Source organism: Berghia stephanieae, unplaced genomic scaffold (genome assembly GCF_034508935.2).
Source record: "Berghia stephanieae isolate SIO BIC M18660-M18661 unplaced genomic scaffold, UCSD_Bste_1.3 scaffold245, whole genome shotgun sequence".
Lineage (NCBI taxonomy): Eukaryota > Metazoa > Mollusca > Gastropoda > Nudibranchia > Aeolidiidae > Berghia > Berghia stephanieae.
Genome location: NW_027623568.1, coordinates 5,943 through 25,000, shown reverse-complemented (window position 1 = coordinate 25,000; position 19,058 = coordinate 5,943). Strand labels below are relative to the sequence as shown.

Below are 19,058 nucleotides of genomic sequence, written 5' to 3'. Positions count from 1 at the left end.
TGTTCTATCTTTATTTATGTATTATTTTTCTTTCTTAATCAGAATCCCGAGTAGACGGTTAAAAAAAAAAGAAAAGACAAGGAAAATAACAAATAACAACAACCCCCCCCCCCCCCCTTAAAAAAAACGCACGAAAAATAAAACAACAAAATACAAAACAAAACAAAAAAAAAAAAAAGAAAAAGAAACCAACACAAAGCCGAGCACACAAATACTTTTTCTGTTGATTTTTGATTTTTTTGGTGTGTTTTCTTTCTCTTCGTGTTTCAGCACAGAGAATCACCTGAAGAAGTTCAGTCCGCCATATCCGAAGCGATGCATCACAGTTTGCAGGTACACAGGGAATCGTATGCGGCCAAATCTCACGACAAAACTATATATAAAGGATTACAAGCCATTGGAGCAGGTACAGTGATGTGAAAAAAGTTGGGCGAGGGTGAGGAAGAGGAGGAGAGGGGGTGGGGGGGGGGGAGTAGGGGGGGGTGGGGTGGTAAACGCTTTATAAAGGCTGTCTAAAAAATGTTTCATATGAAATGTTCAGTTCATCTATATCTTTTTATTCCAGTACAATGCTTGCAAAGTGAAGAGTTAAGATTGGACGAGCCCAGCACGTCAAGAGCATATTTTGAGCCACCCATCGTGACCGACGTCCAGGCTTCGCCTTCTGTAGAGTCCTCACAGTCGTCACCTGTAGTTCCCGGTATGTATGCAATACTAATTATGAACATGGTGCACCTGTCTTTCTGACATTTTTCTGGTCTTTGAGCAGGTTTACTGGATATTTTGGCTATAATAATAATAACAATAATAATAATAATAATAATAATAATAATAATAATAATAATAATAATAATAATAATAATAATAATAATAATAATAATAATAATAATAATAAGGTCCTGGGTACGATTCTCGCTCGGCGCATAGTTGATGTAATGAACTGACAAACCAACCGGTAACCATTGTATTGTTCAAGGGATGCAACTCGAGAATATAACATAGGGTGTACACATACCAAGGATTAATTCCCTTTATAAGTTTATATCAACACATCGACTACTACAGTTGTGTCTTAGAAAAAAAGGCTATGCACCTGTCTTTCTTACATTTTTCTGGTCATTTCTCGGAAAAAATAATGTCATAGTGTGAGCTGTGTGACGGTAAAGGATTAAACATTTCTTTAAAAAAAAACTAATAATCGCACGGCTTTATATTATTCAAATTTCTATGTTTATTCTTTTTAATTAAACAGATAAAAGTGTGCTATATTTCACAAAGACTTTGTCTGCAATAAACCCGGAGAAGTGCCCCAATAATTACATCAGAGAAGACAAGGTCTTAAAAGGCGTAAGTAATTTATGAGTTTGGTTTTGTTTCCTTAGTCTACATAATACAAAAATTACGGAGTAAAGGATCGGCTTCTACTGGGAGATAATTTGGAAAGTTCGGGGGGGGGGGGGGAGGGGGGGTTGTCTCAGTAAAGAAATGTAAAGAGATTTATCTAATTGTTAAGTTACATCAGAGTAAAAAAATACCTCCCCTCCCACTCCCCACCCATGTAGATTAATTCTCGGCTGGTACAAATACATTTTCTTTTTCTTTTCTTTCTTATTTTCCCCCAGATATATGTGACGGCCAGGAATAAATTTACTAAGGACGAACTTCAGATGGCCTTCCATTATTTAGGAGCCTATAGAAGGAAGACGACGGTGGATCCATGTCTAATAAGATCACTCAGGACAGCCTTCCCAGAGTTTCAAAGAACTTTTGCCAGGATTAAAGATAAAACTTTATCAGATAAAATGCGAGCATGGCCTGAGGACAAAGACCTTATTTTCGAATAGCCTATACAGTCCATTTCTTTTCTTTTATTATGACAACAAACCAACGTTGAACTGCATCTCACTCCTGGGAACATATTGTCGGCCGTGGAAGAAAGTTTCGTCAAACAGCTCATATATATTTATATATTGCTGGAAAATTTAAATTGAAGTTAAGTTCATTTATTTTGCTGAAATTCCAAACAGATGGTATACTAATTGTAATTCTTTGTAAATTGGCGGGGTGGTAAAGGCTTTATAAAGGCTGTCTAAAAAAATGGTTCATATGAAATGTTCAGTTCATCAATAATTACATCAGAGAAGACAAGGTCTTAAAAGGCGTAAGTAATTTATGAGTTTGGTTTTGTTTCCTTAGTCTAGATAACACAAAAAATTACGGAGTAAAGAATCGGCTTCTACTGGGAGATAATTTGGAAAGTTCGGGGGGGGGGGGGGGGGGGTCTCTATAAAGAAATGAGATTTATCTAATTCTTAAGTTACTTCACAGTAACAAAATACCTCCCCTCCCATTCCCCCCCCATGTAGATTAATTCTCGGCTAGTGCAAATACATATTCTTTTTCTTTTCTTTCTTATTTTCCCCCAGATATATGTGACGGCCAGGAATAAGTTTACTATAGACGAACCTCAGATGGCCTTCCATTATTTAGGAGCCTGTAGAAGGAAGACGACGGTGGATCCAAGTCTTATAAGATCACTCAACACAGCCTTCCCAGAGTTTCAAAGAACTTTTGCCAAGATTGAAGATAAAACTTTAACAGATAAAATGCGAGCATGGCCTGAGGACAAAGACCTCAGCACAGACCTCCCAACAAAAGACTTGTTGAAAAGCCTGACGGACGATTCCACATGGGCTGACACCTCCAGAGTTCGAGACACATTAATGACTGTTCTCGCTATAGGCAGCATGTCCCGTCTTGGAGCCTTGCGAAACTTGTCTGTTGATGAGTTTCAGGCGGCTCGCGAGACTGACCAAAATCATGATCTGTATCGAGCAGAAGTAAACCAGCACAAAACCATGAAGACATATGGTCCAGCGGGCATTTATTTCACACCTACCCTAAAAGCCCACATTGAAAGGTAACAGTGTGATACTATATTATTATTATTATTATTATTATTATTATTATTATTATTATTATTATTATTATTATTATTATTATTATTATTATTATTATTATTATTTACTATTATTATTTATATAATGTTAATACTTGAAGATAATCGTCAATAGAATTGGGTATTTTGCACGTCCCCCCCCCCTAAAAAAACCCGAGAAAAATAAAACAACAAAAAACAAAACAAAACAAAAAAGCAAAAGAAACCAACACAAAGCAGAACACAGAGCAGAACACAGAAATACTTATTCTGTTTATTTTTGATTTTTATGTGTGTTTTTTTTCTTCTATTCTTGTTTCAGCAGAGGGAATCACCTGAAGAAGTTCAGTCGGCCATATCCGAAGCGATGCATCACAGTTTGCAGGTACACAGGGAATCGTATGCGGCCAAAACTCACGACAAAACTATATATAAAGGATTGCAAGCCATTGGAGCAGGTACAGTGATGTGAAAAAAGTTGGGGCGAGGGTCTTTCTTACATTTTTCTGGTCTTTGAGCAGGTTTACTGGATATTTTGGCTATAATAATAATAATGATAATAATAATAATAACAATAATAATAATAATAATAATAATAATAATAATAATAATAATAATAATAATAATAATAATAATAATAATAATAATAATATAATAATAATAATAATAATAATGATAACAATAATAATAATAATATTAATAATAATAATAATAATATAATAATAATAATAATAATAATAATAATAATAATAATAATAATAATAATAATAATAATAATAATAACAATAATAACAATAATAATAATAATATTAATAATAATAATAATAATAATAATAATAATAATAATAATAATAACGTCCTGGGTATGATTATCGCTCGGCCCATAGTTGATGTAATGAACTGACAAACCAACAGGTAACCATTGTGTTGTTCAAGGGATGCAACTCGAGAAAATAACATAGGGTGTACAAATACCAAGGATTAATTCCCTTTACAAGTTTATATCAACACTTCGACTACTACAGTTGTGTCTTAGAAAAAAGGCTATGCACCTGTCTTTCTTACATTTTTCTGGTCATTTCTCGGAAAAAAATAATGTCATAGTGTGAGCTGTGGGACGGTAAATGAGTAAGCATTTCTTTTAAAAAAGCTAATAATCACACGGCTTTAGATTATTCAAATATCTATGTTTATTCTTTTAAATTAAACAGATACAAGTGTGCTATATTTCACAAAGACTTTGTCTGCAATAAACCCGGAGAAGTGCCCAATAATTACATCAGAGAAGACAAGGTCTTAAAAGGCGTAAGTAAATTATGAGTTTGGCTTTGTTTCCTCTGTCTACGTAATACAAAAATTACCTAGTAAAGGATCGGCTTCTACTGGGAGATAATTTGGAAAGTTCGGGGGGGGGGGGGGGTGGTGTGGTGGTGGTTTGGGGGGGGGGGGGTGGTGTGGTGGTGGTTGGGGGGGGGGGATCTCTATAAAGACATGTAAAGAAATTTATAGAATTCTTAAGTTACTTCACAGTAACAAAATACCCCCTCCCACTCCCCACTCATGTAGATTAATTCTCGGCTAGTACAAATACATTATCTTTTTCTTTTCTTTCTTATTTTCCCCCAGATATATGTGACGGCCAGGAATAAATTTATTAAGGACGAACTTCAGATCCACCGTCGTCTTCCTTCTATAGGCTGCTAAATAATGGAAGGCCAAGTCTTATAAGATCACTCAGGACAGCCTTCCCAGAGTTTCACAGAACCTTTGCCAAGATTAAAGATAAAACTTCATCAGATAAAATGCGAGCATGGCCTGAGGACAAAGACCTTATTTTCTAAAAGCCTCCACAGTCCATTCCTTTTCTTTTATTATGACAACAAACCAACGTTGAACTGCATCTCACTCCCTGGGAACATAGAGTCGGCTATGGAAGAAAGTTTCGTCAAACAGCTCATATATATTTATATGTTGCTGGAAAATTTAAATTAAAATTAAGTTCATTTATTTTGCTGAAATTCCAAACAAATGGTATACTAATTGTAATTCTTTGTAAATTGGCGGGGTGGTAAACGCTTTATAAAGGCTGTCTAAAAAAAAAAGGTTCATATGAAATATGTACTGAAGTTCATCTATATCTTTTTATTCCAGTACAATGCTTGCAAAGTGAAGAGTTAAGATTGGACGAGCCCAGCACGTCAAGAGCATATTTTGAGCCACCCATCGTGACCGACTTTGTCTGCAATAAACCCGGAGAAGTACCCCAATAATTACATCAGAGAAGACAAGGTCTCAAAAGGCGTAAGTAATTTATGAGTTTGGTTTTGTTTCCTTAGTCTACCTAATATAAAAATTACCGAGTAAAGGATCGGCTTCCACTGGGAGATAATTTGGAAAGTTCGGGTGGGGGGGGGGGGTCTCTATAAAGAAATGTAAAGAGATTTATCTAATTCTTAAGTTACTTCACAGTAACAAAATACCCCCCCTCCCATTCCCCACTCATGTAAATTTATTCTCGGCTAGTACAAATACATATTCTTTTTCTTTTCTTTCTTATTCCCCCCCCCCCAGATATATGTGACGGCCAGGAATAAATTTACTATAGACGAACCTCAGATGGCCTTCCATTATTTAGGAACCTATAGAAGGAAGACGACGGTGGATCCAAGTCTTATAAGATCACTCAAGACAGCCTTCCCAGAGTTTCACAGAACCTTTGCCAAGATTAAAGATAAAACTTTAACAGATAAAATGCGAGCATGGCCTGAGGACAAAGACCGCAGCACAGACCTCGCAACAAAAGACTTGTTGAAAAGCCTGACGGACGATTCCACATGGGCTGACTCCTCTAGAGTTCGAGACACATTAATGACTGTTCTCGCTATAGGCAGCATGTCCCATCTTGGAGCATTGCGAAACTTGTCTGTTGATGAGTTTCAGGCGGCTCGCGAGACTGACCAAAATCATGATCTGTATCGAGCAGAAGTAAACCAGCACAAAACCATGAAGACATATGGTCCAGCGGGCATCTATTTCACACCTACCTTAAAAGCCCACATTGAAAGGTAACAGTGTGATACTATTATTATTATTATTAATTATTATTATTATTATTATTATTATTATTATTATTATTATTATTATTATTATTATTATTATTATTATTATTATTATTATTATTATTATTATTATTATTATTATTATCATATCATTATTATTATTATTATTATTTATCATCATCATCATTATTATTATTATTATTATTATTATTATTATTATTATTATTATTATTAATTATAATAATGATAATGATAATGATCATAATACTAATAATAATAATAATAATAATAATAATAATAATATAATAATAATAATAATAATAATAATAATAATAATAATAATAATAATAATATAATAATAATAATGATAATAATAAGAGGAATAGAAAGATGGTGTCCTTCTTTCTGGTGGCAGTGTCGTATTGTGATATCGTTGAGGGCGCCAAATGAAGGAAGGGGGTTGGGGGGGGGGGGGGTGTGTCAGCGTCTTTAACGTCATTGGTCGTGCGCATCTCCGCTTCGTAAAGAAGGATGGCATGCCGGATTTGATTTCCGGCAGTATAGTTCTGGAACGCGATTTTTTCCGTTCCAATGGTGGCAGTGTCGTAGACTGATAGCGGTATCTATTTGTAGGACGCATTTCCGCTATGGAGAGTAATAATTTTAAATATAATGAGCTCGGACAAGAGTCGCCAGAGCCGTTCCGTCGGTGCTCGTTCATTTTGTTATATTTATTATAATAATAAAAAGAAGAAGAAGAGGAATAGGAAGATGGTGTCTTTCTTTCTGGTGGCAGTGTCGTAGGGTGATATCGTTGAGGGCGCCAAATGAAGGAAAGGGGGGGGGGGGGGGGGGGGTGTGTCAGCGTCTTTAACGTCATTGGTCGTGCGCATTTCCGCTTCGTAAAGAAGGATGGCATGCCGGATTTGATTTCCGGCAGTATAGTGCTGGAACGCGATTTTTTCCGTTCCAATGGTGGCAGTGTCGTAGACTGATAGCGGTATCTATTTGTAGGACGCATTTCCGCTATGGAGAGTAATAATTTTAAATATAATGAGCTCGGACAAGAGTCGCCAGAGCCGTTTCGTCGGTGCTCATTCATTTTGTTATATTTATTATAATAATAATAATAATAAGAAGAAGACGAATAGGAAGATGGTGTCTTTCTTTCTTGTGGCAGTGTCGTAGGGTGATATCGTTGAGGGCGCCAAATGAAGGAAGAGGGGTGGGGGGGGGGGGGGGGGATGTCAGCGTCTTTAACATCATTGGTCGTGCGCATTTCCGCTTCGTAAAGAAGGATGGACATGCGGATTTGATTTCCGGCAGTATTGTTCTCGAAGCGGCATTCTCCGTTCCAATGGTGGCAGTGTCGTAGACTGATAGCGGTATCTATTTGTAGGAGGCATTTCCGCTATGGATTGTAATAATTTTAAATATAATGAGCTCGGACAAGAGTCTCCAGAGCCGTTCCGTCGGTGCTCATTCAATTTGTTATATTTATTATAATAATAATAAGAAGAAGAGGAATAGGAAGATGGTGTCTTTCTTTCTGGTGGCAGTGTCGTAGGGTGATATCGTTGAGGGCGCCAAATGAAGGAAGGGGGTGGGGGATGTCCACGACTTTAACGTTATGGTCGTGCGTTTTTCCGCTACGTAAGAAGGATTGTTTCAAAAAGCGAACCCCTTCGGACAGGGCTCGGGCACTTTAGTGCAAAACAGTTTTTTTTACTCGTGGCATGGCGTATTTGATTTCCGCTTCGTAAAGAGGATGGCATGCCGGATTTGATTTCCGGCATTATAGTTCTGGAACGCGGTTTTTTCCGTTCCAATGGTGGCAGTGTCGTAGACGGATAGCGGTATCTATTTGTAGGACGCATTTCCGCTATGGAGAGTAATAATTTTAAATATAATGAGCTCGGACAAAGTCGCCAGAGCCGTTCCGTCGGTGCTCATTCATTTTGTTATATTTATTATAATAATAACAAGAAGAAGAAGAGGAATAGGAAGATGGTGTCTTTCTTTCTGGTGGCAGTGTCGTAGGGTGATATCGTTGAGGGCGCCAAATGAAGGAAGGGGGTTGGGGGGGGGGTGTGTCAGCGTCTTTAACGTCATTGGTCGTGCGCATCTCCGCTTCGTAAAGAAGGATGGCATGCCGGATTTGATTTCCGGCAGTATAGTTCTGGAACGCGATTTTTTCCGTTCCAATGGTGGCAGTGTCGTAGACTGATAGCGGTATCTATTTGTAGGACGCATTTCCGCTATGGAGAGTAATAATTTTAAATATAATGAGCTCGGACAAGAGTCGCCAGAGCCGTTTCGTCGGTGCTCATTCATTTTGTTATATTTTATAATAATAATAATAAGAAGAAGAAGACGAATAGGAAGATGGTGTCTTTCTTTCTTGTGGCAGTGTCGTAGGGTGATATCGTTGAGGGCGCCAAATGAAGGAAGAGGGGAGCGGGGGGGGGGGGGGGGGATGTCAGCGTCTTAACATCATTGGTCGTGCGCATTTCCGCTTCGTAAAGAAGGATGACATGCCGGATTTGATTTCCGGCAGTATTGTTCTCGAAGCGGCATTCTCCGTTCCAATGGTGGCAGTGTCGTAGACTGATAGCGGTATCTATTTGTAGGAGGCATTTCCGCTATGGATTGTAATAATTTAAATATAATGAGCTCGGACAAGAGTCTCCAGAGCCGTTCCGTCGGTGCTCATTCAATTTGTTATATTTATTATAATAATAATAAGAAGAAGAGGAATAGGAAGATGGTTGTCTTTCTTTCTGGTGGCAGTGTCGTAGGGTGATATCGTTGAGGGCGCCAAATGAAGGAAGGGGGGTGGGGGGATGTCCACGACTTTAACGTTATTGGTCGTGCGTTTTTCCGCTACGTAAAGAAGGAATTGTTTCAAAAAGCGAACCCTTCGGACAGGGCTCGGGCACTTTAGTGCAAAACAGTTTTTTTTACTCGTGGCATGACGGATTTGATTTGTTCGAGCATGTCATAGGCATTAATCGGGCTTTTTTCGCGTTCCAATGGTGGCAGTGTCGTAGAGGGATAGCGGTATCTATTTGTAGGACGCATTTCCGCTATGGAGAGTAATAATTTTAAAATAATGGTGGAAAAGTCCAGAGCCGTTCCGTCGGTGCTCATTCATTTTGTTATATTTATTATAATAATAACAAGAAGAAGAAGAGGAATAGGAAGATGGTGTCTTTCTTTCTGGTGGCAGTGTCGTAGGGTGATATCGTTGAGGGCGCCAAATGAAGGAAGGGGGTTGGGGGGGGGGGGTGTGTCAGCTTCTTTAACGTCATTGGTCGTGCGCATCTCCGCTTCGTAAAGAAGGATGGCATGCGGATTTGATTTCCGGCAGTATAGTTCTGGAACGCGATTTTTTCCGTTCCAATGGTGGCAGTGTCGTAGACTGATAGCGGTATCTATTTGTAGGACGCATTTCCGCTATGGAGAGTAATAATTTTAAATATAATGAGCTCGGACAAGAGTCGCCAGAGCCGTTCCGTCGGTGCTCGTTCATTTTGTTATATTTATTATAATAATAAGAAGAAGAAGAAGAGGAATAGGAAGATGGTGTCTTTCTTTCTGGTGGCAGTGTCGTAGGGTGATATCGTTGAGGGCGCCAAATGAAGGAAAGGGGGTGGGGAGGGGTGTGTCAGCGTCTTTAACGTCATTGGTCGTGCGCATTTCCGCTTCGTAAAGAAGGATGGCATGCCGGATTTGATTTCCGGCAGTATAGTTCTGGAACGCGATTTTTTCTGTTCCAATGGTGGCAGTGTCGTAGACTGATAGCGGTATCTATTTGTAGGACGCATTTCCGCTATGGAGAGTAATAATTTTAAATATAATGAGCTCGGACAAGAGTCGCCAGAGCCGTTTCGTCGGTGCTCATTCATTTTGTTATATTTATTATAATAATAATAATAATAAGAAGAAGACGAATAGGAAGATGGTGTCTTTCTTTCTTGTGGCAGTGTCGTAGGGTGATATCGTTGAGGGCGCCAAATGAAGGAAGAGGGGAGCGGGGGGGGGGGGGGGGGATGTCAGGGTCTTTAACATCATTGGTCGTGCGCATTTCCGCTTCGTAAAGAAGGATGACATGCCGGATTTGATTTCCGGCAGTATTGTTCTCGAAGCGGCATTCTCCGTTCAATGGTGGCAGTGTCGTAGACTGATAGCGGTATCTATTTGTAGGAGGCATTTCCGCTATGGATTGTAATAATTTAAAATATAATGAGCTCGGACAAGAGTCTCCAGAGCCGTTCCGTCGGTGCTCATTCAATTTGTTATATTTATTATAATAATAATAAGAAGAAGAGGAATAGGAAGATGGTGTCTTTCTTTCTGGTGGCAGTGTCGTAGGGTGATATCGTTGAGGGCGCCAAATGAAGGAAGGGGAGTAGGGGGATGTCCACGACTTTACGTTATTGGTCGTGCGTTTTTCGCTACGTAAAGAAGGAATTGTTTCAAAAAGCGAACCCCTTCGGACAGGGCTCGGGCACTTTAGTGCAAAACAGTTTTTTTTACTCGTGGCATGGCGTATTGATTTCCGCTTCGTAAAGAGGATGGCATGCCGGATTTGATTTCCGGCATTATAGTTCTGGAACGCGGTTTTTTCCGTTCCAATGGTGGCAGTGTCGTAGACGGATGCGGTATCTATTTGTAGGACGCATTTCCGCTATGGAGAGTAATAATTTTAAATATAATGAGCTCGGACAAAGTCGCCAGAGCCGTTCCGTCGGTGCTCATTCATTTTGTTATATTTATTATAATAATAACAAGAAGAAGAAGAGGAATAGGAAGATGGTGTCTTTCTTTCTGGTGGCAGTGTCGTAGGGTGATATCGTTGAGGGCGCCAAATGAAGGAAGGGGGTTGGGGGGGGTGTGGTCAGCGTCTTTAACGTCATTGGTCGTGCGCATCTCCGCTTCGTAAAGAAGGATGGCATGCCGGATTTGATTTCCGGCAGTATAGTTCTGGAACGCGATTTTTTCCGTTCCAATGGTGGCAGTGTCGTAGACTGATAGCGGTATCTATTTGTAGGACGCTTTCGCTATGGAGAGTAATAATTTTAAATATAATGAGCTCGGACAAGAGTCGCCAGAGCCGTTTCGTCGGTGCTCATTCATTTTGTTATATTTATAATAATAATAATAAGAAGAGAAGACGAATAGGAAGATGGTGTCTTTCGTTCTTGTGGCAGTGTCGTAGGGTGATATCGTTGAGGGGCCAATGAAGGAAGAGGGGAGCGGGAGGGGGGGGGGGGATGTCAGCGTCTATAACATCATTGGTCGTGCGCATTTCCGCTTCGTAAAGAAGGATGACATGCCGGATTTGATTTCCGGCAGTATTGTTCTCGAAGCGGCATTCTCCGTTCCAATGGTGGCAGTGTCGTAGACTGATAGCGGTATCTATTTGTAGGAGGCATTTCCGCTATGGATTGTAATAATTTAAATATAATGAGCTCGGACAAGAGTCTCCAGAGCCGTTCGTCGGTGCTCATTCAATTTGTTATATTTATTATAATAATAATAAGAAGAAGAGGAATAGGAAGATGGTGTCTTTCTTTCTGGTGGCAGTGTCGTAGGGTGATATCGTTGAGGGCGCCAAATGAAGGAAGGGGGGTGGGGGGATGTCCACGACTTTAACGTTATTGGTCGTGCGTTTTTCCTACGTAAAGAAGGAATTGTTTCAAAAAGCGAACCTCTTCGGACAGGCTCGGACACTTTAGTGCAAAACATTTTTTTACTCGTGGCATGGCGTATTTGATTTCGGCAGTATAGTTCTTAAACGTGGCTTTTCGTTCCAATGGTGGCAGTGTCGTAGAGGATAGCGGTATCTATTTGTAGGACGCATTTCCGCTATGGAGAGTAATAATTTTAAAATAAAGAGCTCGGACAAAGTCGCCAGAGCCGTTCCGTCGGTGCTCATTTATTTTGTTATATTTTAAAATAAAAATAATAAGAGTAATAGAAAGATGGTGTCTTCTTTCTGGTGGCAGTGTCGTAGGTGATATCGTTGAGGGCGCCAAATGAAGGAAGGGGTTTGGGGGGGGGGGGGGTGTCAGCGTCTTTAACGTCATTGGTCGTGCGCATTTCCGCTTCGTAAAGAAGGATGGCATGCCGGATTTGATTTCCGGCAGTATAGTTTTGGGACGCGATTTTTCCGTTCAATGGTGGCAGTGTCGTAGAGATAGCGGTATCTATTTGTAGGACGCATTTCCGCTATGGAGAGTAATAATTTTAAATATAATGAGCTCGGCAAGAGTCGCCAGAGCCGTTCCGTCGGTGCTCTTCATTTTGTTATATTTATTATAATAATAACAAGAAGAAGAAGAGGAATAGGAAGATGGTGTCTTTCTTTCTGGTGGCAGTGTCGTAGGGTGATATCGTTGAGGGCGCCAAATGAAGGAAGGGGGGTGGGGGGGGGGGGTGTCAGCGTCTTTAACGTCATTGGTCGTGCGCATTTCGCTTCGTAAAGAAGGATGGCATGCGGATTTGATTTCCGGCAGTATGTTCTGGAACGCGATTTTTTCGTTCCAATGGTGGCAGTGTCGTAGACTGATAGCGGTATCTATTTGTAGGACGCATTTCCGCTATGGAGAGTAATAATTTTAAATATAATGAGCTCGGACAAGAGTCGCCAGAGCCGTTCGTCGGTGCTCTTCATTTTGTTATATTTTTATAATAATAAAAGAAGAAGAGAATAGGAGATGGTGTCTTTCTTTCTGGTGGCAGTCGTAGGGTGATATCGTTGAGGGCGCCAATGAAGGAAGGGGGGGGGGGGGGGTGTCAGCGTCTTTAACTCATTGGTCGTGCGCATTTCCGCTTCGTAAAGAAGGATGGCATGCCGGATTTGATTTCGGCAGTATTGTTCTGAAGCGATTTTTCGTTCCAATGGTGGCAGTGTCGTAGACTGATAGCGGTATCTATTTGTAGGAGCATTTCCGCTATGGAGTAATAATTTTAAATATAATGAGCTCGGACAAGAGTCCCAGAGCCGTTCCGTCGGTGCTCTTCATTTGTTATATTTATTAAATAATAAAGAAGAAGAGGGAATAGGAAGATGGTGTCTTTCTTTCTGGTGGCAGTGTCGTAGGGTGATATCGTGAGGGCGCCAATGAAGGAAGGGGGTGGGGGGGGGGGTGTCGCGTCTTTAACGCTTGGTCGGGCATTTCCTTCGTAAAGAGGATGGCATGCCGATTTGATTTCCGGCATATAGTTTGGAACGCGTTTTTCGTTCCAATGGTGGCAGTGTCGTAGACTGTAGCGGTATCTATTTGTAGGACGCATTTCCGCTATGGAGAGTAATAATTTTAAATATAATGAGCTCGGACAAAGTCGCCAGAGCCGTTCCGTCGGTGCTCGTCCATTTTGTTATATTTATTATAATAATAAAAGAAGAAGAAGAGGAATAGGAAGATGGTGTCTTTCTTTTGGTGGCAGTGTCGTAGGGTGATATCGTTGAGGGCGCCAAATGAAGGAAGGGGGGGGGGGGGGGGTGTCAGCGTCTTTAACTCATGGTCGTGGCATTTCCGCTTCGTAAAGAAGGATGGCATGCCGGATTTGATTTCGGCAGTATGTTCTGAAGCGATTTTCCGTTCCAATGGTGGCAGTGTCGTAGACTGATAGCGGTATCTATTTGTAGGAGCATTTCCGCTTGGAAGTAATAATTTTAAATATAATGAGCTCGGACAAGAGTCCCAGAGCCGTTCGTCGGTGCTCATTCATTTGTTATATTTATTATAATAATAAAAGAAGAAGAAGAGAATAGGAAGATGGTGTCTTTCTTTCTGGTGGCAGTGTCGTAGGGTGATATCGTTGAGGGCGCCAATGAAGGAAGGGGGGGGGGGGGGGGGGTGTCAGCGTCTTTAACGTCATTGGTCGTGCGCATTTCCGCTTCAAAGAAGGATGGCATGCCGGATTTGATTTCCGGCAGTATAGTTCTGAAGCGATTTTCCGTTCCAATGGTGGCAGTGTCGTAGACTGATAGCGGTATCTATTTGTAGGAGCATTTCCGCTATGGAGAGTAATAATTTTAAATATAATGAGCTCGGACAAGAGTCCCAGAGCCGTTTCGTCGGTGCTCATTCATTGTTATATTTATTATAATAATAATAAGAAGAAGAGGAATAGGAAGATGGTATCTTTCTTTCTGGTGGCAGTGTGGTAGGGTGATATCGTGAGGGCGCCAATGAAGGAAGGGGGGGGGGGGATGTCCACGACTTTAACGTTATTGGTCGTGCGTTTTCCGCTACGTAAAGAAGGAATTGTTTCAAAAAGCGAACCTCTTCGGACAGGGCTCGGACCTTAGTGCAAACGTTTTTTTACTCGTGGCATGGCGTATTTGATTTTGGCAGTATAGTTCTTAAACGTGGCTTTATCGGTTCCAATGGTGGCAGTGTCGTAGAGGATAGCGGTATCTATTTGTAGGACGCATTTCCGCTATGGAGAGTAATAATTTTAAAATAAAGAGCTCGGAAAAGTCGCCAGAGCCGTTCCGTCGGTGCTCATTTATTTGTTATATTTAAAATAAAAATAATAAGAGAATAGAAAGATGGTGTCTTCTTTCTGGTGGCAGTGTCGTAGGTGATATCGTTGAGGGCGCCAAATGAAGGAAGGGGGGTGGGGGGGGGGTGTCAGCGTCTTTAACGTCATTGGTCGTGCGCATTTCGCTTCGTAAAGAAGGATGGCATGCCGGATTTGATTTCGGCAGTATAGTTCTGGAACGCGATTTTTTCCGTTCCAATGGTGGCAGTGTCGTAGACTGATAGCGGTATCTATTTGTAGGACGCATTTCCGCTATGGAGAGTAATAATTTTAAATATAATGAGCTCGGACAAGAGTCGCCAGAGCCGTTCCGTCGGTGCTCGTTCATTTTGTTATATTTATTATAATAATAACAAGAAGAAGAAGAGGAATAGGAAGATGGTGTCTTTCTTTCTGGTGGCAGTGTCGTATAGTGATATCGTTGAGGGCGCCAAATGAAGGAAGGGGGGTGGGGGGGGGGGGTGTGTCAGCGTCTTTAACGTCATTGGTCGTGCGCATTTCCGCTTCGTAAAGAAGGATGGCATGCCGGATTTGATTTCCGGCAGTATAGTTCTGGAACGCGATTTTTTCCTTTCCCATTGGTGGCAGTGTCGTAGACTGATAGCGGTATCTATTTGTAGGACGCATTTCCGCTATGGAGAGTAATAATTTTAAATATAATGAGCTCGGACAAGAGTCGCCAGAGCCGTTTCGTCGGTGCTCATTCATTTTGTTATATTTATAATAATAATAATAAGAAGAAGAAGAAGAGAATAGGAAGATGGTGTCTTTCTTTCTGGTGGCAGTGTCGTAGGGTGATATCGTTGAGGGCGCCAAATGAAGGAAGAGGGGAGCGGGGGGGGGGGGGGAGGGCGCCTTCTTTAACCTCTTTTGTCTGGGGCATTTGCCCTTCCGAAAGAAGGAGGACATGCCGGATTTGATTTCCGGCAGTATTGTTCTCGAAGCGGCATTCTCCGTTCCAATGGTGGCAGTGTCGTAGACTGATAGCGGTATCTATTTGTAGGAGGCATTTCCGCTATGGATTGTAATAATTTTAAATATAATGAGCTCGGACAAGAGTCTCCAGAGCCGTTCCGTCGGTGCTCATTCAATTTGTTATATTTATTATAATAATAATAAGAAGAAGAGGAATAGGAAGATGGTGTCTTTCTTTCTGGTGGCAGTGTCGTAGGGTGATATCGTTGAGGGCGCCAAATGAAGGAAGGGGGGTGGGGGGATGTCCACGACTTTAACGTTATTGGTCGTGCGTTTTCCGCTACGTAAAGAAGGAATTGTTTCAAAAGCGAACCTATGGTGTCTTCTTTCTGGCAGTGGTCGGACATCTTTAGTGGCCAAAAAAGGTTTGTTTTTAACGTCATGGCGTATGCGATTTCCGCTTCGTAAAGAGGATGGACATGCCGGATTTGATTTCCGGCAGTATAGTTCTGGAACGCGTTTTTTCCGTTCCAATGGTGGCAGTGTCGTAGAGGGATAGCGGTATCTATTTGTAGGACGCATTTCCGCTATGGAGAGTAATAATTTTAAATATAAGAGCTCGGACAAAGTCGCCAGAGCCGTTCCGTCGGTGCTCATTTATTTTGTTATATTTTAAAATAAAAAAAAAGAGTAATAGGAAGATGGTGTCTTCTTTCTGGTGGCAGTGTCGTATGGTGATATCGTTGAGGGCGCCAAATGAAGGAAGGGGTTGTGGGGGGGGGGGGGGTGTGTCAGCGTCTTTAACGTCATTGGTCGTGCGCATTCCGCTTCGTAAAGAAGGATGCATGCCGGATTTGATTTCCGGCAGTATAGTTCTAAACGGATTTTATCGATTCCAATGGTGGCAGTGTCGTAGAGGGATAGCGGTATCTATTTGTAGGACGCATTTCCGCTATGGAGAGTAATAATTTTAAAAGTAAGAGCTCGGAAAGAGTCGCCAGAGCCGTTCCGTCGGTGCTCATTATTTTGTTATATTTTAAAATAAAAATAAATAAGAGGAATAGGAAGATGGTGTCTTTCTTTCTGGTGGCAGTGTCGTAGGGTGATATCGTTGAGGGCGCCAAATGAAGGAAGAGGGGCGGGGGGGGGGGTGTGTCAGCGTCTTTAACATCATTGGTCGTGCGCATTCCGCTTCGTAAAGAAGGATGGACATGCCGGATTTGATTTCCGGCAGTATAGTTCTCGAACGCGGCTTTTCCGTTCCAATGGTGGCAGTGTCGTAGACTGATAGCGGTATCTATTTGTAGGAGCATTTCCGCTATGGAATGTAATAATTTTAAATATAATGAGCTCGGACAAAAGTCGCCAGAGCCGTTCCGTCGGTGCTCATTCAATTTTGTTATATTTATTATAATAATAATAAGAAGAAGAGGAATAGGAAGATGGTGTCTTTCTTTCTGGTGGCAGTGTCGTATGGTGATATCGTTGAGGGCGCAAATGAAGGAAGGGGGTTGGGGGGGGGGGTGTGTCAGCGTCTTTAACGTCATTGGTCGTGCGCATTTCCGCTTCGTAAAGAAGGATGGCATGCCGGATTTGATTTCCGGCATTATAGTTCTGGAACGCGGTTTTTTCCGTTCCAATGGTGGCAGTGTCGTAGAGGGATAGCGGTATCTATTTGTAGGACGCATTTCCGCTATGGAGAGTAATAATTTTAAATATAATGAGCTCGGACAAGAGCCGCCAGAGCCGTTCCGTTGGTGCTCATTCATTTTGTTATATTTATTATAATAATAAATAAGAAGAAGAGGAATAGGAAGATGGTGTCTTTCTTTCTGGTGGCAGTGTCGTAGGGTGATATCGTTGAGGGCGCAAAATGAAGGAAGGAGGTTGGGGGGATGTCCACGACTTTAACGTTATTGGTCGTGCGTATTTCCGCTACGTAAAGAAGGAATTGTTTCAAAAAGCGATCCCCCTCGGACAGGGCTCTGACACTTTAGTGCAAAACAGTTTTTTTACTCGTGGCATGGCGGATTTGACTTCCGTCAGTATATTTTTTGAACCTGGCTTTGTCGGTTCCAATGGTGGCAATGTCGTAGAGGGATAGCGGTATCTATTTATAGGACGCATTTCTGCTATGGAGAGTAATAATTTTAAAAATAAAGTGCTCGGACAAAGTCGCCAGAGCCGATGGGATCTCAATATAACGCGGGGACCCATCGTATTCATTATTATTACAGACGAGTAGAGGGAACGCTAAAGCATGACAAAGAATTTCATTAATAAAAGTCTCTCCCATTCTGGTGTGTGTGTGTTCTTGTGTGTATGTGTGTGTGTGTGTGTGTGTGGGTGTGTGTGTGTGTATTTTTTATTTCATTGATACTAATGGGGAAAGTACCCTGGTTACCGGGGTTAGGGTTAGGGTTAGGGTTAGGACAATTTAGGGCCAAACAGTTTTAATACTCCTGGCATGGCCAATTTGTTTTCCAGCTTTATAGATCGTGAACGTAGTTTTGTCTGAACGAAGGGTGGCGACGTCGTTGGGGGATAGCAGTATCTACTCGTAGGACGCATTTCCGCTATGGAGAGGATAATTTTTTAAAAATCCTCGGACAAAATTGGATTTTATACAACGAGTGAACTCATCGTTGAGGGCGCCAAATAGGAGTGGTGAGATCAATTCTTTAACGTATTTGTTCGCGCGCATTTACGCTAGGCAACGAAAGAATTGTTTTAAACAACGATTCCCTCGGACAGAGCTCGGACACTTTAGTGCTAAACAGTTTTTATAATCGTGGCATGCCGGATTTGATTTCCGGCAGTATTGGTCGTGAACGTGGTTCGAATGGTGGCAGTGTCGTAGAGGGATAACAGTATACATTTGTAGGACGCATTTCCGCTATGGAGAGGATAATTTTAAAAATATAGTGATAGGACAAAGTCGCCAGACCCAATCCGTCGGGAACCCATCGTTGAGTGCGCCAAATAGGCAATTGAGGGTCCATAAAACTGTGCGTGCAAAGTCAAATGTTTTTTAAAATGCAGTTGGCAAAATCGGCTTCGCAGGCGGCTAAGAAGGAAAGTTTTCAAAAATCAAACTACCTATCGGTGCCCTAAGTCCGTTTGTATTTTTAGATGCATGCAATGATTCTAAAAGGCGATTGAAAGTCAATAAAACTGCGCGCGCAAAGTCAAAAGTAGCGCAGCGTGCACATTTTTCAAAGGCATTTTACTCACATTCTCTCACCTACTCGAGTAGAGAATGAGTACCTGGCCGTCAACAGCGTTTTCTCTATATCGGAAAGTATATTTTAAATTTGCCAGACCGATTCGTAAAATAAAAATAATAATAACAATAATAACAATAATAACAATGATAATAATAATAATAATAATAATAATAATAATAATAATAATAATAATAATAATAATAATAATAATGATAATGATAATGATAATGATAATGATAATGATAATAATAATAATAATAATAATAATAATAATAATAATAATAATAATAATAATAATAATAATAATAATAGTAGTAGTAGGTCAAGGGAATTAATCCTTGGTATTTGTACACCCTATGT

The 19,058-nt window shown here is 40.9% G+C and overlaps 2 protein-coding genes across 5 annotated transcripts in view; both read left to right on the top strand.

The window, feature by feature from the left end:
* LOC144961436 (uncharacterized) overlaps positions 1–1,903 on the top strand; it is a 3,125-nt gene extending 1,222 nt beyond the window's left edge. The window contains exons 4-7 of one of the 2 annotated variants that reach the window (XM_078894618.1): positions 271–406; positions 566–700; positions 1,253–1,347; positions 1,623–1,903. In XM_078894618.1, the coding sequence (XP_078750744.1) occupies positions 271–406; positions 566–700; positions 1,253–1,347; positions 1,623–1,844 (588 nt within the window). In that variant the 3' untranslated portion in view covers positions 1,845–1,903. The remainder of the gene's footprint in view (positions 1–270; positions 407–565; positions 701–1,252; positions 1,348–1,622) is intronic. The other variant, XM_078894619.1, reaches the window with a different exon arrangement.
* A 469-nt stretch (positions 1,904–2,372) lies between these two features.
* On the top strand, positions 2,373–5,995 carry LOC144961437 (uncharacterized). Of its 3 annotated transcripts, XM_078894622.1 has the most exons (4): positions 2,373–2,920; positions 3,261–3,396; positions 5,090–5,239; positions 5,510–5,995. In XM_078894622.1, exons 1-3 carry the CDS (start codon positions 2,472–2,474, stop codon positions 5,114–5,116), a joined length of 612 nt encoding a protein of 203 aa, XP_078750748.1. In that variant the 5' UTR covers positions 2,373–2,471; the 3' UTR covers positions 5,117–5,239; positions 5,510–5,995. The 3 variants fall into 3 exon arrangements, with proteins under 3 accessions (XP_078750748.1, XP_078750747.1, XP_078750746.1); XM_078894621.1 differs by lacking the exons at positions 5,090–5,239; positions 5,510–5,995 and adding an exon at positions 4,150–4,208 and having other exon boundaries at positions 3,264–3,396; XM_078894620.1 differs by lacking the exons at positions 5,090–5,239; positions 5,510–5,995 and adding an exon at positions 4,150–4,208.
* The last annotated feature ends 13,063 nt before the right edge of the window (positions 5,996–19,058 follow it).